This window comes from Grampus griseus, assembly GCF_964374135.1.
Source record: "Grampus griseus genome assembly, chromosome: 15".
Classification (NCBI taxonomy): domain Eukaryota; kingdom Metazoa; phylum Chordata; class Mammalia; order Artiodactyla; family Delphinidae; genus Grampus; species Grampus griseus.
In genome coordinates, this window is record NC_139009.1 from 75,648,420 (window position 1) to 75,671,714 (window position 23,295).

Below are 23,295 nucleotides of genomic sequence, written 5' to 3' on the forward strand. Positions count from 1 at the left end.
CATTGTAGAATGCAAAGAGAGTTTTCATATCACAGCATCTTGTTATCCAAAGCATTTTAGAGGCCAGTTCTTCTAGGTATATTTGATAATGAGGAAAATAAAGTGAATTCCCCAAAGTCACATAACAACTTGATGGCATAGTTGAGTCTAGAATCCTGGGATTCAGATTCCCAAGTCACCACTCTTTCTACAACAAAATAGCAGTGCTCAAAGACTTGATCTGCTTATCGTAAAAAAGTGGATTATCAGAATGAAAACACTGGTCAGGAAAGAATATTCCAATGGCTTTTTTTTTTTTTTTTTTGCCACATCACACACCATGGGGGATCTTAGTTCCCTGACTAGGGTTGGAACCTGTCCCCCTGCAGTGGAAGCTCAGATTCTTAACCACGGGACTGCCAGGGAAGTCCCTCTAATGGCATTTTCTTATAAATTCCCCAATTTCAACTATTTGGAAAAATTGTGGTCGTTCAGATTTCTGCCCTAAAAAGTGGGTTTATATATGCTCAGTTATTGCTCTTCCAGAAGAACATCTTTGTTGAATAGGAACACATCACTGTGTGCTCAAAAATGCAGAAATCAGAAAACAAAAAAAATTGTAGAAATTAGAACTTTATTATATTATAAACATTTCCAGAATATAAACTGATTTTGTATCAAGACTTCTTGAAACGTTTAAAACTGTATGTAACTTAAGCTTATTATAATGTATGTCATTTTCCACTTTCCAATCTAGAAAATATACTGCAAGTTAGATCTAGCGAAGGGAAAAAAAAATCAATCTAAACTGCTTCACAGATATATAAAAACACCCACCCCAAACTAAAAGCCAATCAAGAAATAGATTCTGTAAAGCCTATTAATCCTCCAATTTAAAATAAATGACCTCCCAAGGGAAAAATACTTCCACCATCATAGCAATTTGATGAATAAAAGCAGAGCCACCCTCATTAAGGGAAATTACATTACGCATAAGAAAAATGTAGTAATGATTTTAGAAGAGAAGAAAAGTAATTTCCATGTTGGAGAGCAAGTACATTAAATGTTTTCTGTTCACTTAGGCTCTGTACCTGTTCACATGAAAAGAGCGATATGAACGTGGACAACGTAAAACCAAGCTCCTCAACTATTTTTTCAGTTTAACCTCAGGAGAACCAATGCAAGAGCTTCAAAATCCAAGGATAGACTGGTCCCAAAGCATCTCCTCTTCTGTCCTTTCTTTCCCTTGTTCCTTTTTCTCTTTTCTACGCTTACGTTTCTCTTTCTTAGAGGCTACATCTCGGCTTTTTTTCTCCTTTTGGTTCTTAGGCTTTTCTGTACTGACTCTGACTGTTTCCGCCTCTGTTTTGTTTCTTTGGATGCTCTTGTGTTTGTCTAAATCTATTTCCTCATAAGCTTTCTTCCTCTTACGCTTGGGCCGCTCCTCTTCTGGCTTTTCCTGGCCTTCCTCTGGGTGCCTTTTTCTCTTCTGATGTATCTGTTTATAACTATCTTGATGGGCACTGGTACTGTTTTGTAAGGAGAGGTGCCTGTAAACTCCAGATGCTACACTGTATGAGCTACAGTTATACTCTTGTTGACTAAAGTTCAGGGCTACTGGTTTTCCTGAGAAACAGTCCCTGGTGAATTGACAGTTGCTCAGGGAGTCTAGTCTCAGCCTGCTGTCATGAGCTGGTAGCCACAGAGGTAACTGCTTCTCCACTGCTTGTGAGATATTGCATGGTCTTCGGTAGGTCTGGATGGGTTCATAAGGGAGTCTTTGATCAAACATTCTACACCTGGGTCTAGAATCAACCTCTTCTTTGTATCCACAGGTTTCCAAATAATCCTCTCTCATCTTTCTGAAACAAGTCTTTGGCTCTAAGCCTCTGGCTTTCTGCACTTTGATATAATCTTCAAGTTCATCTTGAAAAGAGTCAGATGTCTTCTTTGAACGATTCATTAGGTTGACAAGGGATTCTCTGTAGAGAAGATGGGAGAAAATTCTTCTTACTATATTATTTTATGCTGAATATTTCCTTTACTCTTGAAAAGAGTCTCAAAAAACAAAATAAAGAAGCCCAAACAAATTAAAACTACTTTGGCATGAAAGTTAAACATCATGACATTAAATGCCAAAAAGGAGCATCAGAAAGGTCAAATACTGCCTAGGCCACTCACAAATAATTTTATCTTTCTCAGAAGTGGGATGAAGAGGGTAGAAAGGAGCTGACATATAGAATTCTTTTGTAGGGCTAAAAACGTAAGGAATTAGGGATACAACAACTTACACATCCATGGTGACTGTCCTGATCTGAATGTTCAAACAATTTCTAAAGTTCAGAATAGTCAATTTTTTGTATACTGTTGTCTAAGAAAAGAAATAAACCATAGAGAAGTAATTTGATCTTTAAAAATCTTCTGTTTACTCACACAAAATAAAATGAACACATATACTCACCTGACTAGAGTATTTTAAGACTTAATAATAAAAGGATGTTTGTAAAATGGTTTGGGAATGCTGGAAATTAGAAATTCAGCTATGAGACAAAACTAATCGTAGGTACAGGGCATGAGGAAAGACGAGGGACAAGAGTTCCGTATCTTCCGAACAGGGTCTTGGATTTCATTCCATTACTTCTGATTGGTGAAAAAAGCATTCTAGAATGCCTTCTGGTTTGTTCTCTATTAAAGCACTGGTGGGAGGGGTAAGGAAGGAAATGGAGGTGACAGCTGAGAGGGGCTAGGATTTATATGTAGAGAAAAGTTTCAAAAGAAATTTAAATCAGATAATGCTAGTCTTTGTTTGCTTGTTTAAATTTCTTTTGGCAGGTGGGGGCAGTACAACTACTATTTCTCTTTCTCTCCCCCCACCTCAAATCCTGCGTTACAAATCTAGCAGAAAAGGTACTCACTATGAGATGATAATGCGCTAGATATTTTTGTGTTGTACTTTATTTCCAAAAATTAGGAGGCAGCGTAACCCATGTAGAATCACACATTTCTGTCCATTAACAGAACAAGTCTGAGAGCAAAATCTAGAGTCACTAGTGATCAGCTAGCTTTACTGGCAATTTGAGATTAAAAAGAAAATCTAAATGAAGCCTAATTTGGTGAGCCAGAAAATTCAGCCCTTATTCTACTCAAACAGTATAAAAATTCTGACTAGAGCAAAATAATGTAACAAATAATTGATTAAATATGGGTAAAAAAATTTGAACAGACACTTCAGAAAAGAATATATACAAATGGACAATAAACAAATGAAAGATGCTCAGTGTCATTCGTCATCAAGTAAATGTCAATTAAAAGCACAAAAAGGTACTACTTCACACTCACTAGAAAGACTGAAATTAAAGAGACTGGTGAGGATGTGCAACAACTGGAATTCTCATACATTGCTGGTAGGGATGTAAAATGATACAACTACTTGGAAGACAGTCTGGTAGTTTCTGAGGAAGTTAAACATACACCTCACATACGATCCAGTTATTCCACTCCTAGATATTTATCCAAAAGAAAAGGAAGTATATGTCCACATAAAGACTTATACATGAATGTTCATAGCAGTGTTATTTGTAATAGCCCTGGAAAGGAAAAAAAAAAAAAACCCAAATATTGATCAACAGGTGAATGCATAAATCAAATAGTGGTATCTCTATAGAATGGAATCAATGATAAAAAGGAATAGGTTATTGATACACTTGAAACAGATGAATCTCAAAATCATCATGCTGAATGAAAGAAGCCTGACAAAAGAGTACATACTATATTATTCCGTATATATAAAGCTCTTGAAAATGGAAACTAACCTGTAGTAACACAGTGGTTGCTTGGGGATGAGGCAGGAAAAAGTAGGAGGGAGTGATTGTAAATGGCACTTTTGTGGGTATGGATATGTTTACTATCTTAATTGTGGTGATCATTTCATAGGTATATACACCTCTCAAGACCTATCAAATTGTATACCTGGAATACATACAGTTTACTGTATGTCAACTATACCTCAATAAAACTGTTAAAAGTCACTAATAAGATTAAAAAGATGTTGATAATTGTTAAAACTGGATGGTGGGTACATGAGCGTTCATAATACTGCTTTCTCTCCTTATATGTTTAAATATGTTTTATAATAAAAAGATTTCACCTCATAGCCGCTAGGCTGGCTATAATCAAAAAGACAGAGAGGTGCCACTTGTTGAGACACAGATCAAGGAAGAGCCCCTGTAGCAATCATCTATCCTATAAGCTTATAGCCTCATCCACCAGAGGGCAGACAGCAGAAGCAAGAAAAACTATGATTCTGCAGCCTGCGGAAGGAAAATTACATTCACAGAAAGATAGACAAAATGAAAAGACAGAGGACATTGTACCAGATGAAGGAACAAGGTAAAACCCCAGAAAAACAACTAAATGAAGTGGAGATAGGCAACCTTCCAGAAAAAGAATTCAGAATAATGATAGTGAAGATGATCCAGGATCTTGGAAAAAGAATGGAGGCAAAGATTGAGAAGATGCAAGAAATGTTTAACAAAGACCTAGAAGAATTAAAGAACAAACACCTAGAAGAATTAAAGAACAAACAAACAGAGATGAACAATACAATAACTGAAATGAAAAATACACTAGAAGGAATCAATAGCAGAATAACTGAGGCAGAAGAACGGATAAGTGACCTACCTGGAAGACAGAATGGTGGAATTCACTGCCACGGAATAGAATAAAGAAAAAAGAATGCAAAGAAATGAAGACAGCCTAAGGGACCTCTGGGACAACATTAAACTCACCAACATTCGCATTATAGGGGTCCCAGAAGGAGAAGAGAGAGAGAAAGGACCCAAGAAAATATTTGAAGAGATTATAGTCAAAAACTTCCCTAACATGGGAAAGGAAACAGCCACCCAAGTCCAGGAAGCACAGAGAGTCCCAGGCAGGATAAACCCAAGGAGAAACACGCTGAGACACATAGTAATCAAATTGGCAAAAATTAAAGACAAAGAAAAATTATTGAAAGCAACAAGGGAAAAATGACAAATAACATACAAGGGAACTCCCATAAGGTTAACAGCTGATTTCTCAGCAGAAACTCTACAAGCCAGAAGGAAGTGGCAAGATATACTTAAAGTGATGAAAGGGAAGAACCTACAACCAAGATTACTCTACCTGGCAAGGATCTCACTCAGATTTGATGGAGAAATCAAAAGCTTTACAGACAAGCAAAAGCTAAGAGAATTCAGCACCACCAAACCAGCTTACAACAAATGCTAAAGGAACTTCTCTAAGTGGGAAACACAAGAGAAGAAAATGACCTACAAAAACAAACCCAAAACAATTAAGAAAACGGTAATAGGAACATACATATCAATAATTACCTTAAATGTGAATGGATTAAATACTCCAACGAAAAGACACAGACTGGCTGAATGGATACAAAAACAAGACCCATATATATGCTGTCTACAAAAGACCCACTTCAGACCTAGGGACACATACAGACTGAAAGTGAGGGGATGGAAAAAGATATTCCATGCAAATGGAAATCAAAAGAAAGCTGGAGTAGCAATACTCATGTCATATAAAAGAGACTTTAAAATAAAGAATGTTACAAGACACAAGGAAGGACACTACATAATGATCAAGGCATCAATCCAAGAAGAAGATATAACAATTATAAATATATATAGACCCAACATAGGAGCACCTCAATACATAAGGCAACCACTAACAGCTATAAAAGAGGAAATTGACAGTAACACAATAATAATGGGGGACTTTAACCCCTCACTTACATCAATGGACAGATCATCCAAACAGAAAATTCATAAGGAAACACAAGCTTTAAATAACACAATAGACCAGATAGATTTAACTGATATTTATAGGACATTCCATCCAAAAACAGCAGATTACACTTTCTTCTCAAGTGCTCATAGATCATTCTCTAAGATAGATCACATCTTGGGTCACAAATCAAGCCTCAGTAAATTTAAGAAAATTGAAATCATATCAAGCATCTTTTCTGACCACAACGCTATGAGATTAGAAATCAATTACAGGGGAAAAAATGTAAAAAAACAAACACATGGAGGCTAAACAATACGTTACTAAATAACCAAGAGATCACTGAAGAAATCAAAGAAGAAATCAAAAAATACCTAGAGACAAATGACAATGAAAACATGACGATCCAAAACCTATGGGATGCAGCAAAAGCAGTTCTAAGAGGGAAGTTTATAGCAATATAAGCTTACCTCAAGAAACAATAAAAATCTCAAACAAACAATCTAAACTTACACCTAAAGGAACTAGAGAAAGAAGAACAAACAAAAACCGAAGTTAGTAGAAGGAAAGAAATCATAAAGATCAGAGCAGAAATAAATGAAATAGAAACAAAGAAAACAATAGCAAAGATCAATAAAACTAAAAGGTGGTTCTTTGAGAAGATAAACAAAATGATAAACCATTAGCCAGACTCATCAAGAAAAAGAGGGAGAGGACTCAAATCAATGAAATTAGAAATGAAAAAGGAGAAGTTACAACAAACACTGCAGAAATACAAAGCATCCTAAGAGACTACTACAAGCAACTCTATGCCAATAAAACGGACAACCTGGAAGAAATAGACACATCCTTGGAAAGGTATAGACACATAGGTATAACCTTCTAAAACTGACCAGGAAGAAATAGAAAATATGAACAGACCAATCACAAGTAATGAAATTGAACCTGTGATTAAAAATCTTCCAACAAACAAAAGTCCAGGACCAGATGGCTTCACAGGTGAAACTGTAGAGGAAGGAAAACTCCCAAATTCATTCTATAAGGCTACCATCACCCTGATACCAAAACCAGACAAAGATACTACAAAAAAAGAAAATTACAGACTAATATCACTGATGAATATAGATGCAAAAATCCTCAACAAAATACTAGCAAATGGAATCCAACAACACATTAAAAGGATCATACACCGTGATCAAGTGGGATTTATCCCAGGGATGCAAGGATTCTTCAATATATGCAAATCAATCCATGTGATACACCATATTAACAAATTGAAGAAGAAAAACCATACGATCATCTCAATAGATCAGAAAAAGCTTTTGACAAAATTCAACACCCATTTATGACAAAAACTCTCCAGAGAGTGGGCATAGAGGGAACCTACCTCAACATAATACAGGCCATATATGACAAACCCACAGCAACATCATTCTCAATGGTGAAAAACTAAAAGCATTTCCTCTAAGATCAGAAACAAGACAAGGATGTCCACTCTCGCCACTATTATTCAATATAGCTTTGCAGGTCCTAGCCATGGCAATCAGAGAAGAAAAAGAAATAAAAGGAATACAAATTGCAAAAGAAGAAGTAAAACTGTCACTGCCTGCAGATGACATGACACTACACATAGAGCATCCTAAAGATGCCACCAGAAAACTACTAGAGCTAATCAATGAATTTGGTAAAGTTGCAGGATACAAAATTAATGCACAGAAATCTCTTGCATTCCTATACACTAACAACGAAAGATCAGAAAGAGAAATTAAGGAAACACTCCCATTTACCACTGAAACAAAAAGAATAAAATACCTAGGAATAAACCTTCCTAGGTAGACAAAAGGCCTGTATGCAGAAAAGTATAAGACACTGATGAAAGAAATTAAAGACGATACCAACAGATGGAGAGATATACCATGTTCTTGGATGGGAAGAATCAATATTGTGAAAATGACTATACTCCCAAAGCAATCTACAGGTTCAATGCAATCCCTATCAAATTACCAAAGGCACTTTTTACATAACTAGAACAAAAAATCTTAAAATTTGTATGGAGACACAAAAGATCCTGAATAGCTAAAGCAGTCTTGAGGGAAAAAAATGGAGCTGGAAGAATCAGACTCCCTGACTTCAGACTATACTACAAAGCTACAGTAATCAAGACAATATGGTACTGTCACAAAAACAGAAATATAGATCAATGGAACAAGATAGAAAGCCCAGAGATAAACCCACGCACCTATGGTCAACTAATCTATGACAAAGGAGGCAAGGATATACAATGGAGAAAAGACAGTCTCTTCAATAAGTGATGCTGGGAAAACTGGACAGCTAGTTACATGTAAAAGAATGAGATTAGAACACTCCCTAACACCATAAATAAAAATAAACTAAAAATGGATTAGAGACCTAAATGTAAGACCAGACACTATAAAACTCTTATAGGAAAACATAGGAAGAACACTCTTTGACATAAATCACAGCAGGATCTTTTTTGATCCACCTCCTAGAGTAATGGAAATAAAAACAAAAATAAACAAATGGGACCTAATGAAACTTAAAAGCTTTTGCAAAGCAAAGGAAACTACAAACAAGATGAAAAGACAACCCTCAGAATGGGAGAAAATATTTGCCAACGAATCAACGGACAAAGGATTAATCTCCAAAATATATAAACAGCTCAATATTAAAAAACAAACAAACAACCCAATCCAAAAATGGGCAGAAGACCTAAATAGACATTTCTCCAAAGAAGACATACAGATGGCCAACAAACACATGAAAGGATGCTCAACATCACTAATTATTAGAGAAATGCAAATCAAAACCACAATGAGGTATCACCTCACACCAGTTAGAATGGGCATCATAAGAACATCTACAAACAACAAATGTTGGAGAGGGTGTGGAGAAAAGGGAACCCTCTTGCACTATTGGTGGGAATGCAAATTGATACAGCCACTATGGAGAACAGTATGGAGGTTCCTTAAAAAACTAAAAATAGGGCTTCCCTGGTGGCGCAGTGGTTGAGAGTCCACCTGCCGATGCAGGGGATACAGGTTCGTGCCCTGGTCTGGGAAGATCCCACATGCTGTGGAGCGGCTAGGCCCGTGAGCCATGGACGCTGAGCCTGTGCATACGGAGCCTGTCGCTCCGCAATGGGAGAGGCCACAACAGTGAGAGGTCCGCGTACCGCAAAAAAAAAAACAAACTAAAAATAGAATTACCATATGACCCAACAATCCCACTACTGGGCATATACCCACAGAAAACTGTAATTCAAAAAGACACATGCACCCCAATGTTCACTGCAGCACTATTTACAATAGCCACGTCATGGAAGCAACCTAAATGCCCATCGACAGACGAATGGATAAAGAAGATGTGGTATATATATACAATGGAGTACTACTCAGCCATAAAAAGGAACTAAATTGGGTCATTTGCAGAGACATGGATGGATCTAGAGACTGTCATACAGAGTGAAGTAAGTCAGAAAGAGAAAAACAAATATCACATATTAACGCATATATGTGGAACCTAGAAAAATGGTACAGATGAACCTGTTTTCAGGGCAGAAATAGAAACACAGATGTAGAGAACAAACGTATGGACACCAAGGGGGGGAAAGTGGTGGTGGGGTGGTGGTGTGATGAACTGGGAGATTGGGATTGACATGTATACACTAATATGTATAAAATGGATAACTCATAAGAACCTGCTGTATAAAAAAAGACAAAAAAAAGACATAATAATAAGTGTTGACAAAAAGGAGGAAAAACTGGAAACTTCATTCATTCTTTTTTTTTTTTTAATTTAATTTATTTGGTTGCGCCGGGTATTAGTTGCGGCTTGCGAGCCCCTTAGTTGCAGCTCGCCTGGCTCCTTAGTTGCGTCATGCATGTGGGATCTAGTTCCCTGACCAGGGATCAAACCCAGGCCCCCTGCACTGGGAGCACGGAGTCTTAACCACTGCACCACCAGGGAAGTCCCACTTCATTCATTCTTGGTGCGAATATAAAATGTGCAGCTACTTTGGAAAACAGTTTGGCAGTTCCTCAAAGTGTCAAACATAGAGTTACCACGTAACCCCAGCAATTTCACTCTTAGGTTTCAACGCAAGAGGACTGAAAATCTATGTCCACACAAAAAGCTGTACAAAAATGTACACAGCAGCACTATTCCTAACAGCTAAAGGCAGAAATAACTCAGTGATCATCAACTGATGAATGGATAAATAAAATGTGGCAATTCACACAATGGAATATTATTCAGCAATAAAAAGGAATGAAATACTAATAAATAGTACAACGTGGATGAACCTTGAAGACATGCAGAGTGAAAGAATCCAATCCCAAAAGATCACAGATGGTGCAGAGATCAATGAAGAGGTGAATGGAACCTTACCCTTATCAGGTTGAGAACTTGGTGGAGAAATTTGATCATATTCACCCATTAATTGCTTCAGTTTCTTAGCATGAACTTTCCCCAAATAGTGACACGGTGCAACAACTGAGCTAAAAACCATGATGCAGAGATTTAAAAATCTATTTTTTGTACAATACTCCACTCCCATTTACCTGAAACCAAACACAATCTTGTTATAACAATTAAATAATTCAAAGTTTAGAATTACATCAACATAGATCAATCATCTGAAAATGCATAAAATGCATCTTCAATTTCTTATTTTGCTCCCTGTATATCTGAAAGTAAACCTAACTTTTTGAGTATGTATTTTACCCTTGAAAAATAAATAATATTGTTTATTTTAGAGAAAGCGATCCAAAGTTTACACCTCTGAATTTGAAGATAGCACTCATGAGTTTTAATATATCTGATCTGAATTAACACTTTTAAGAGTTTTGCTTGCTTTCAAGTCAAAGTACCAGCTTCAGTATAAAAAATACTAACAATTTAGAAGCCCTTTATTTTCAACCTACCTCATAATGTGAAATCCACTGCAATTCAAATTATGGCACTATTCCTTACAAGCCTTTTACAAAAGGTATCTGTAAAAAGTTCAGTCTTTGCTCATTCAACGTGGTATCTATGAATAAAATAAAGGGAGGTAAGACATTTAGGGTAATATTTTGAATCTTCAACTGAATATCATTTCATATACCATCTCAAACCTTAATTTCCTAAGTGCTTGCAAGGCTAACGTACTGGCTTTTTGCTTATTAGAATGACAATTTTAGTATAAAAACATCTAGTAAGCCTCTGATATTTACTATGGTAATACATTTTTTAGTCCAGAAAATACCATTCTGAAGGAGAAGTTATTAGGGCACCAGTAGAACTCTGGACTTTATGGAAATGAGCTGGGGCATCCAGCCTTAGTACTTCGTGTCTTACAGCAGACATGTTACTGACTTCTACTGACCTCTGTAATCGCTAAAATCCCAGAGGTAGCATCTCTCTCCCCACATTGGCTGTCTTCTCCCATCTGGTACTTAATGTAATTGACTAATTTCTCTAAATGCAGGACTTTACACTTCATCTTGTAATGGGTTTAGGCCACCTAAACCTCTGACGATCTTTAAAATTCAAATTGTTTTAATCTTGACATTTGCTACTTTTCCCACACATAGTTTTTATATGCATTCAGTCTATGTGTTCATCCATGTTACTGGTGAAAACTTTAAGTAGGAAGACAGTAAGATAATACCTATGGCATGCCACAAAGAATTCACCTCTTTCCTTCATCTAGGATTGATCTATTCATTCCCAATAAGAAAGACATTAAGAATTTCATAGAATCTGAGTTTATTCCAAAATTAAATTCAGCATCTTTATGTGAACACTCTATGCTTCTCCACCGCGCTCCCCACCATCTTCCTTCTTATGAGTCTGATTATTCAAATCCATTTGTACTACATAAATGTCTTATTTTTCCATTTTATTAATATTTGAAAAATACATGACATGTCTTCCTAAATTGTAACTATTCTTTCTACAGCAATCGTTCTCAATCTCAATCATTTTGACCAAAGCATTCTATACAGTCAGACAAGTGAACTCTTATTGCCTGGAGGTCTAGGGAGTATACAGCCTAGAGATCAATCACAGAAAGATGTATTTCAAGTTTCATGATTAACCTTAAAAACTCATGAACTTCTTGAATTCTAGTCTTAAAACATCCATTTTATGTAAAAGTTTTAACTTAATCTTTAAATAAAATGTGCCATTTAAACTTCAAGTACCTCCTGGCACACTGCTGGATACCCCAAAATCTCACGGAAAACTGAGTGTCCTCACTGAAGAATATGATCCCACACATTCCTCTGATCTACCAGATGGTTCACAAAAGAAAATAAGGCATGGCATCACTTGTACTTTTAGTAAACCTGAAACTGCCTTTTATGGTCACTTCAAAGTATTACATTTACAAGTCACCTATTAATAATTTGTTCTGTAACACTTACCCAGCATTGCCCTTACCATGTACCAGGTACTATTTCAGCACTTAAGAATAGTAACTAATTTTATCCTCCTAAGAAGCCTATGGGCTAAGTACTGTTATGATTCATAGTTAATAGATGAGGAAACTGAGGCATAGAAAAGTTGAGGAACATGTCTGTGATTGCAGTTAATAAATGACAGGAGCAGTCTGGCTCCAGAATCTGTTATTAACTGATATGCTTGGCTGCCTTTCGAAATGATGTAAAATTTCTCCACGTCTGGAATCCACTTCCCCGCTTTTACAAAACCTGAAATATTTTCTGATCTCCAGGGCTTTACACAGCTCTCCATTAAAAAAAAATGAAAAGTTAGCCACAAAATGGTGGAACGCATTCTTATTTCATACATCAGACAAAGGACTTACATCTAGAATAAATAAAGAACTCTATGACTCAATAATAAGACAAACTCAGTTAAAATGGGCAAACAATTTGAACAGACATTTCAGAAAAAATATATAAACAGCCAAGTAAATGCGAATTAAAACCAGAAGATAATACTACACCATCATCATCAGGACTAAATTAAAAGGACTGAAAATACCAAGTGTTGGTAAGGACGCTGAACAACTGGAACTCCCATACACTACTAGTTAGAATTTAAAATGGTACAACTTTACAATCTGACAATTTCTTTAAAAGTTAAATACCTACTATGTGATCCGGTCATTTCATTCATATGTATTTGCCCAAGAGAACTGAAAACATATGTCCATGCAAAGACCTGTACATGAATATTCACAGCAGCTTTATCTGTAATAGCCCCAAACTGAAACAACCCTAATGTCTATCAACAAGGGAATGGGTAAACAAAATGTGGTATATCCATACAACAGAATTATTCAGCTGTAAAAATGAACGAAATAGCAAGACATACAACATGGATGAATCACAAAATCATCATGTTGAGTAAGACACAAAAGAGTACCTACTATGAGTCTACTTATAAAAAGTTCTAGAAATGCAAACTAATCTATAGTGATAGAAAGCAGATTAGTGGTTGCCAGGGACAGGGGTGGAGGGAGGGATGGACTGTAAAGGGGCAGGAGGAAACTGCTGGGGTTGGTGGAAACATTCGGCATTTTGTTTAAAATGTCAAAACTCTGTCAAAAACTCATTGAACTGTACACTTTAAATAAGTGTCGTTTATTGTAAGTATACCTCAGTAAAGTGTACGAGAGGACCTTAAAGATCTATAATGAATGTTTTGAAAAAAAAATTCTACCTTAATTTGTTAAACTGGAGTTTTAAGTGTTGGCTTTGTTTCTAGAAAGATCACCCACCTAACAAAGCTCGAGTCACCTATGCAGAACTACTGGTTGTCATACTATGTTAATTATCTCACTGCTTCTAGGAGCCAGACATAGGGACTCTGGAGTCAGTTCTGGCATTTGTTAGTTATATGACCTTGGTCAAGTTTCTCAACCTCTAACACAGGATGTAACACACACCTCAGAGTTGCTGTGTGTCTTAAGGAAATCAGTAAATGTAAAGTGCTTAGAAGAGTGCATGGCACATAGTGAGTGCTGTACAGCTGCGCTGTTTTTATTGCTATTCAGGATTTCATCTACTTAACTGATAGAATGAAATGTTTTTCCAACCAATTATTCTAGTAACTACAGAAAGTAGAAAAGGTTATGGGTAAACAGGTCAGGAGTGCCTGACAGGAGTACCTATCTATTCTTTGTATTTCAAGCTAACTCATGTTTCAGAGGGACTTTGTTTTTTTGGTTTTTTTTTTTTTAATGAAAGCTGATAGTTCAACTTGATCCTTACTATCTTTTCTGATTGCTCTGATTTTAAACCAACTCTTTATAAAGATTTCAGTTTACGTCCTGTGTTAATGTCTGCTACATACAATGTCTAAAAGAATATGGAGTGTCAAGCAGAAATACGCAGGCTATTTACAAGCTGGTATTAGGTCTCAAGCAAGAAATAGTTTGTCTCTTCTGAAACTAACCTGGAGTATTTTTTCAGTTGTACCTTCTAAAATTTTTGGAAAAAATCTAGCAAAATTCTGAAAACTTGACATTCCTATTTGTACACCACAAGCCTAGTTATAGACCAACACTCACAATGCCATTTACTTCCAGGAAAGATATCATAGTGGAAAGAGAAAGAAAATGGAATCTTTTATTTTGGAGAAATGAAACTATGCACGTTGTTATTCAATTGCTGTACAAGGTTTGGTCTTTTTTATTTCAATATTAGTAGCTAAAGCCATTGCAAAAGCTAAAGTAATAAAAACACTGCACGTGAACTACTGAGTTAAATATGAAACACATGAAGAGTATGAATTACTCGTAATTCAAAACTGTCTAAAAAATGCTTCATATCTTAATAAAATACTAAGAACCACTCCACTTTTCCTAATTCTAGACCTGTCAGAGAGAATTTGTTACATTCCAACCACCCTTTTAGAAATAGCAAAACCTGAATTTAACTTTTGCATTGTATGAAACGTTTTTAATATGCCTCAATAGGTTTAATAGGTTGAACGAGCAAATCAACTCAATTTGAGTGAAAAATTTACTAAAATTTTTCACGCCCACAGCACATTACTTGATTTGTGTTGTGACATGGTATTAAAACATAGTACAGCATAAAGGTTTTAAAAATATTTATTAAATATCTTTAATCACTTAAGAAAAAAATGTTTGAGCAAAATTAGGAATGTTAATTTGCTGAGTTTTAGGTGTAATTAGGTTCCCTTTAATAAATTCTTCCTCTTTAATAAATATACCAAATTAATGGCATGGTCCTATACTTTTAAACTTAGTTCACTAAGAAGCATTAAAAGACAATTTTCCCCACTATTTGCATCTTCTTTCTCTCAGCAATGTTATGTAGCATTCACTGTACTTTGTTAAAGTTAACCAAAAGTATTTTGGTTTTTGATGCAATAGTAAATAGTATTTTTTAAAAAATCTCAATGTCTAATTGCTTGTTGCTAACATTTAGAAATACTATTGGATTTGTATATTGACCTTGTATTTCGTGTCCTTTATGATAAACTCACTTCTTATTCTAGTAGCATTTCCCAAAATTCCTTGGGGTTTTCTACATAGATGATCATAGCACCTGCAGATAAAGACAGTGTGATTTCTTCCTCTCCTATCTGTAAACGTTTTTCTTTTTCTTGTCTGACTATACTGGTTAGGGCCGCTAGTACAATACTGAAAAGAAGTGGTAAGGATGGATATCCTTGCCTTGTTCCTGGCTCTTGAGATTTGCAATCCTTTAATACCATTATAATCTTAGGAAAGACTAAGTAGAACACAGCACTAAGTTTTAGGAGACTAGGTAACTGATTCTGTTATCTTAACCAAAGTATGCTGGGACCTCCCTGGTGGTCCAGTGGTTAGGACTCTGCGCTTCCACTGCAGGGGGCACAGGTTCGATCCCTGGTTGGGGAACTAATAAGATTCTGCATGTCGAGTGGTGCGGCCAAAAACAAAAAAAACCCCAAAGGAACCATTAACCAAAGTATGCTGTTTTATTTCTTTTTGTTTTGACTTTGAGGGTCAAATCCCATTTAAGAAGTTTTGAGAGATGCAGCGTGTACCTGTTAGCATCATGAATATTCTTAACTGTGTTAGTTATTAACCTTGCCTTTTCAGGAAATGAGATTAGTATGTGACCTACGAGTTTGCCAAGCTCTAGCTATTTTACACTAATACTACAACCATAAAAGTAACTGAGGATTTACTATGGCATATTTCCAATGACAAAATACAAAGAAATTAACAAAATCATTAATTACAGGCACTAGTTACATGCTTAACATAAAATATGTCTTAACTTAAACTAAACCTTTGAACATCAATAATTATATGTAAGCTATGGCTAGCTAGCTCAAGGCTCTTGCTTGTGAAATTAGTTTTACTTGGACCCATGGCAGACATCCTATGTCAGAATGCCACCAAATACATGCCAGTCCTCCTAAAAGATCAGTAAACGTGAATGGGTCTGTGAATGCTCTTGTCCTAACACACAGTACCTGGTCCATAGTAGGAGCTCTAACTGTTTTCTGAATAACTGTAAGAAGGGCTGTTAGCTAGATTTTCTGTCAGTTGACGTGAATCTCTGCTTACTGTCAAGAAAACAAAGGAACATTTTTGGCAATTGCTATGTAAATGGATTTATGATTCAATAAGAATTCAGAAATGTTCTTCATTCTTAAAATGAGTCTCATTTTTTTTCCTAAAAAGCAGATAAGCAAGAACTGTTTGCTGTGGTTTTGTTTTTACTGATTTCTTAGGAATATTATTACTCAGTAGAACATTTTTTTTTTTTTTTTTTGTGGTACGCGGGCCCCTCACTGTGTGGCCTCTCTCGCTGCGGAGCACAGGCTCCGGACGCGCAGGCCCAGCGGCCATGGCTCACGGGCCCAGCCGCTCGCCGGCACGTGGGATCCTCCCGGACCGGGGCATGAACCCGTGTCCCCTGCATCGGCAGGCGGACTCTCAACCACTGCGCCACCAGGGAAGCCCCTCAAGAGAACATTTTTAACTATCAAAAATATCTGAGAAACTTGACTGAATGAATTACAAAGTGTCCTGGAAAATCTTCCCCTTGACCATAAATGCAATGCATATTTCTTTTCATATAAGTCTGGTCATGTGGTATTTCTTTGGGTTTTTGTGATTGAGTTTAATTTCTCAATTTCCTATTTATAATCTTACACCGTCTATATATTCCCTGATTGCTAATTTTTAATCCTTACTGACCTTTGTTTATTATCAAGCCCAATACAGAGGAGCTCCTTATAAGAGTGTTACAGCTATAGGTGAAAATGGATCTGCAGTTTTAATAGTATCAGGATCTTGAAAGTGAGAGTGGAATTTTAATAACTGGAAGCATGCCAATTCTTTGATACCTTTTGGAGGAATCTCCTAATATAGTCTTTTAAGAAAAAAAAAAGATACTGGCCGAGTACTAAGCAAATTTTTTTTCTCTTCTTGTTCATGTACTATTATATTGGCAATTACGTTAGGCTTTTATAAATATCTAAACTAAAAATACCTTGGGTCCTACTCCTACTAGTGTTTTAAACAGCATATCAAATATTTACCATGTGTTAAGTAGCAGTTAACTGAAAAGTTAATAGGATATTTACTCAAAGCGACAAGAGGTAATTTTTAGGTAACAAGTTGTATTTTGTTTTTCAAATCCTAGTGGTCTCAAGCATAACTCAACAGACTTCATTAGTCTTTGAATGTCATTTGATGGCCATTAGAGGTCAAAGTTTCATGTTTTATGAATTGCTGTTCTAGTACACAGCCAGGCCATGGAAGGAATACCAGTATGGGACAGCAAAATCAGTTCACAATTTTAGAGCTGTCAAGGAGCTCAGTTTAGTTAGTGCAGACTTCCTCAACCTCGACACTACTGACGTTTTCAGTAGGATAATCCTTTGTTGTTTGTGTTGGTGGCCTGTGCATTTTAGGTTGTTTGCGGCATCTCTGGCCTATACGAAGTAGATGCCAGTAGCACCTGTAATCACCAAGCCCTTTCTTGTCCAGTGGCAAAAACCAAGGGAAAAAAAAAAGGCTCCAAACACTGTTAAATGTCCTCTGAGGAGGGGGTGGGGCAAAAGCACCCCTGATTTGAGAACCACTCAGTTGGGCTAGTCCAACTCCCCTCCCCACAGATGACAAAACTCAAGTCCAGGAAGTTTGGGACTTAGGGTCATACAGCTAGTTAAGAAATTAGCATTAGAACTTAACAGTCAAGACTCCTATTCCAGTATTCTCATACCACCTTGAAGCAGTATAGAAAAGTAACTGCTAGCATCGTGTGAACTGATTTAAAGTGTTTAGTAATTGCACATATTCAAAGTCATTGCAAAAAACCAAGTCTGGCAGAAAGCTGTATTTTTTTTTTTTTTTTTGTAAGAAACTGTTTCCAAATCTTCCTGTGATGTGGCCATGGGAGCTAAAATGAATTGTAGTCTTGACACATATAAACTGCTCAGGCTTACTTGTTAGTGAAAGGCAGGAAATCTGGTACGAAAGCAGAAAATTCAAGAGATTTTATTTTTTAATATCCTAACAATCATACTAACCCAGGTTGATTGAAGACACTAAATCTAGTCTTCCAAAGGTTGTCTTCACTAAGGGACTTAATGGAACATCATTTGGTTGCAATGAAATTCTAACTTCCATTTTTAGTGAATGGAATTTATATAAAGTTCTTACAAAATGTTTTAAGAAATTTATAATACTTTACTGTTTGCCATTCCTCCAAGTGAAAGGTATAAAACATTACCGAATACCACACAAAAATAGAGTATATTGTGGAAGAGGAGGAAAATAAAAATTATTTTAATGAAGTTACTATATTTACTGTTGTCCCTCAGGAAAAAAGAAATTAAATTATCCAACAATGTTCTGGCTTCCACCATCTTTCTCTCTGGAGACAAAAAGCAACATAAGGCAACACTGCAAATACTAGAAATTAATTATGAAGATGGCGTAACGTTTTACTAGATCTTCTGCAGTGGGATCAAGCTCCACCGTCTAAAATCCTTTCCAAAACTTCCTTAAAGCCTAAACTCAGGGTTTGGAACCAGCAGTTTGTTTGCAGGTATACAATAATTGTAGAAACTCAAACATCTCTTAGATTGAGATGATCAAGAAATAGCTTTATGTGTTAGGGAAAATGTGCTGGTGAAAACTCTAGGCAGATATACTCCTTCCAAACTTCTGCACAAAGGCTTGACCAAACTTTAACTTGGCCTCCAGCAGCCTGTGGCTACGGCCCTCGGATGAACCAGCCCCATTTTGAGCTCACATCTGGAAAAAGTTGGGGCTGTCAAAAGACATTTACTGTTTGTTCTAGCCAACACCTGATGACAGGTCCCTGGCCGCTCTTTAGTACTTAACTAAAAAGGGATTACGATTGTGAACCCTTGCTCTGTCCCTCTGAGATGTATGTGTGTACCTCCTACAACTTAGGAGTGTCTTTCTCAAGGATCTGGAAGCCATTCCTTTGCAGTGTAATCATCAGGAAGGACAGGGCCTCTGTCTCCCAGTCCCTGTGGGAAAACAGAATCCTCACTTCCGTAACTGCCAGCGAACTGACACAGCTCGCCTGATGCAAGGACACTACCCAACCCTTTGTAATTCTGCACGTCCCTGCCTCTGCTTGAGCTCCACCTTGCCCCATTCCTACATTTTCTCTTTAAACCCCCCCGGACACCTCTGCGCAAATCGGAATGGAGCTCAGCTCTTTTCCTACTGTCAGTAGTTGCTGAATAAAAGCTGTTTTCGCCGCCCCGATGTCCTGCTTTATTAGCTTTGACGCGGGCAGGTACATATTAAAACTCAGACCACTGTCAAGATAGGGCTGTAAATCTTAGAGGCTTGTTTTACACGGCGTAATCCTCAAAAACCCGGGCAAACTCTACAAAGTGATCCCTCAAAAGCCTCACCCCCTTCTCTCCTCTAGGGCCCAGCACCTTCAAGCTCGCGTGTTTACTTCCTACTCTCCCCGAACTCCGAACTCCACTTCTCCCCACGTGTGAGTGAGGTCGCTACTTTCCAGGATGTTGATTTCACCCTGCGCAGGTCTACGCCCTTCCACGTCTGGAGCCTTTTCTCTCCTCGTCTCTGTCCCCTCGATCTCTGAGTGTCCTCATCACCCCCTTCCCTCTCCCTGACGCTTCAGATCCACGGCCTCGGCCTGGTCGCCTCTCTCCCGCTCCAACCTCAGCTTCCCCGGCAGCGATCCGTGTGGGGGCCCCGGCGCCCGTTTCCGGGCGTGGCGGGTGGAGAGGGGAGCGTACTCTCCCGGCCCGCCCGGCCTCTCCCGGGCCGTGGGGTCGAGGGGCTGAACGCCTGGGCCGCCCCCGCTGCCGGGGCGGGAACTCACCTTCTCTGAGGCAGGGGCGGCCGTCTACAACTACTGTCCCCCTCCCCGCCAACACCGCCGGCCGGTGGGTAGGCCGAGGTGGAGTAGGCGGAGAGGCAGGGACAACCGCTGCCTCCGCAGCCGAGCTAGCGGGGTGGGGGCAAGAGGCGGAGACCTGACTTCCGGAGGGGAAGTCGCCGCCACCACCAGCGGCTAACTGGACGGCACCGCCCCCATGGCGGCGAGGCGCGCTACTGCGCTTGCCCAGCAGCCCCGCTCCCAGAAAGCCCCGTTTAGCCCCGCCTTCCTGTTTACCCCGCCCCCTTCGTCCGCTACTTCCGGGGCTCGGTTCTAACCTGGCTCGCGCCTGCTGTTCTTCGGCTGCTCCGGGTCTCTCCGTTGGAAGGAAGGAAACGCTCGTGGGGCCGCTGACCTTGGGAGAGTGAATTTCAAACCACTAAGAAAAACAGTCAGGAAATCTACGGATTCTACCTCCAAAATATCTGAAAAATATATGCTTTCCTGTTTTATCTGTTTTTCTTTTCTTTGTTAGAACCTTTAATACACAGAGTAGACTGAGCAAAATCCTTGGTTATAATACGTTGTCATCATTGCTCCATAAGTGACGTTTTTCTCTCTCCTTCTGGCTCCCTCAGTATATGCGTATATATATACACACACACACACATTCATCCTTTCGTTCCCTGTCTCCCAAAGAAATCATTACCATGGTTTGTAGTCATCATTTCCTTTCATATGTATATACGTATCTTTAAAATATACATATTTATTTATTTTGGCTGCGCAGGGTCTTAGTTGCAGCACGCGAGATCTTTTCGTTGGGGCATGCATGCGGATCTAGTTCCTCCACCAGAAATCGAACCCGGGTCCCCTGCCTTGGGAGCATGGAGTCTTACCCACTGGACGACCAGGGGAATCCCCGTATGTATATACCTTTATCATATATATGTGTGATGAAAAAAAGTTTAGATTGTTTCTGAATCTCATAAGATTTATGTCTTTCTCTAGAAGTATTCAGGAACTTGTTTCACTGGACACTTTGAGGTTCATCCAGGCTGCTGCATATAGGTGTTATTTATTCATCTAATTGCTGTACCAAATTCCACCCATTTTCCTGTTGATGGGCGTGTCCCTGGGTGCACTGTGCAAAAGTTTCTCTTGGGTATGCTCTCCTTTCCTGTCACACTACTGTTGACCAATTTCAGGTTCTTATCATCTTTTGTTAGTGCCATGGCAACAGCTGCCTAACTTATCCTTCCTCTCATTTCCCCCCTCCAGTCTACTCTCCATACTGCCGAAGGGTTCCATCTGGACGTCATCCTGGCTCCCCGTATTCTGGTGGAGAAAGTCAAACATGACTGCTATTCCTGGACCTCTGTGCGCCTGCCTGATATCATTATCTTCCTACTGTTCTCACCTCCCCACCCTGCATTCACTTGACGATTCAGCAACATTAAACCTTTATTGATTCCCCTAAATGCCAAGCTAGTGCATAACTCAGTTTATTGTATCTTCTACTTCTTCCTGAAACACCCTCTCCCTACTTCCTAAAGAACTCTTCCTCCCCTTAGGAGTAAATACTATCATGAATTCAGTATTTCTCATTCTCATGCCTTTTAAAAAAATTTTATTTATTTTTATTTATTTATTAGTTTTGGCTGTGTTGGGTCTTCGCTGCTGTGCGCAGGCTTTCTCTAGTTGTGGCGAGCGGGGCTACTCTTCATCGCGGTGCGCGGGCTTCTCTTGCTGCGGAGCACAGGCTCTAGAGCGCTTGGGCTTCAGTAGATGTGGCATGTGGGCTCAGTAGTTGTGGCTCATGGACTCTAGAGCGCAGGCTCAGTAGTTGTGCCACACGGGCTTAGTTGCTCTGCGGCATGTGGGATCTTCCCTGAGCAGGGCTTGAACCCGTGTCCCCTGCATTGGCAGGTGGATTCTTAACCACTGTGCCACCAGGGAAGCCCATGCCTTTCTTTATATGTGTATTTTTACTACATACGTATTTATCCCTAACTAACATGAAGTATTGCTTTACATGATTTAAAACTTTATATAAATGTTATTATGCCTGCTGTTTATTCCCCTACAGTTTGCTTTTTTCACTCACCATTGTTTTTTGTTTTTTGTTTTTGTGTTTTTTTGCGGTACGCGGGCCTCTCACTGTGTGGCCTCTCCCGTTGCGGAGCACAGGCTCCGGACGCGCAGGCTCAGCGGCCATGGCTCACGGGCCTAGCCGCTCAGTGGCATGTGGGTTCTTCCCGGACCGGGGCACGAACCCATGTCCCCTGCATCGGCAGGTGGACTCTCAACCACCAGGGAAGCCCCTCACCATTGTTTTTTGATGTTAACCTCTGCTGAGATGTGAGGTTCTAATTCATTCCCTTTCACATCTCTATAACATCCATTGAATGAATGCACATGAGCTATCCGTTCTCCTTTCATAAGACTATGAGCTTATTTCCCATTTTTGCTTTTACAGACAGTGCTGTTTTAACCTTCTTGGGCAGTCTCCTTGTGTACACACCTGAGAGTTTCTCTGGCGTTTATACTTAGGAGATGCTGCTGCTTTTTAACTAAGAGGGCTCAATAATACCCACCTCAAAGGGTGCTGTGAAAACCTATGAGGTGGTGCAAATAAAGCACAATTTCAAGCATTCAAACATGAATTCTTGCTGTTAGACTATCTCTCAAATGTATATGAAAAGCTGGGACATAAAGGGTGATAGTCTGGTGCCAGAATGATAAAGAAGTGTAATACATGTGCTTCTGTAGCTCCCAGAATACCTAGCTGATTGTAATTTTCTGCCCATGTCATGCTGTTTCTTCACCTCCACATCTCTGCTCCTGCTGCTGTGTCCTTGGGCTTGAAATGGTCTCCTCCAGTTCTGGTTCTCCCCCTCCGCACTTATCCCTGTCTGCTACTTCTCTGAAGCCTTCCCTGATTCCTCAGGCTGCCTTAAGTACCCTTTCCCCTTTGCCTCCTACATCTCTCTCACCATCTTTATATGCTTTTCCATAATCCTCTCTAAATGGTCAATGTCTTAGATACAAGGCCTATGTTTTAATCATCTTTGTATCGGGGCACTGAGTATAGTACCTGGTACATGTGCTGATAAATGCATGTGGAATGAGTGAATTTAGGAATTCTTGGGAGGAAAGCAGTTAGGAGCTAAGGATTTCTAAGAGCAAAGGAAGAACG

The 23,295-nt window shown here is 38.7% G+C and overlaps 1 protein-coding gene across 2 annotated transcripts; it reads right to left on the reverse strand.

Moving 5' to 3' along the window:
• Nucleotides 1–596: 596 nt before the first annotated feature.
• On the reverse strand, nt 597–20,236 carry KRCC1 (lysine rich coiled-coil 1). 2 transcript variants are annotated; one of them, XM_082672138.1, is made up of 4 exons: nt 20,100–20,236; nt 10,704–10,810; nt 10,168–10,340; nt 597–1,961 (listed from the first exon to the last, which is right to left on the reverse strand). In XM_082672138.1, the coding sequence occupies exon 4, from the start codon at nt 1,940–1,942 to the stop codon at nt 1,169–1,171; it is 774 nt and encodes a 257-aa protein (XP_082528264.1). In that variant the 5' UTR covers nt 1,943–1,961; nt 10,168–10,340; nt 10,704–10,810; nt 20,100–20,236; the 3' UTR covers nt 597–1,168. The 2 variants fall into 2 exon arrangements, with proteins under 2 accessions (XP_082528264.1, XP_082528263.1); XM_082672137.1 differs by lacking the exon at nt 10,168–10,340.
• Nucleotides 20,237–23,295: the final 3,059 nt, after the last annotated feature.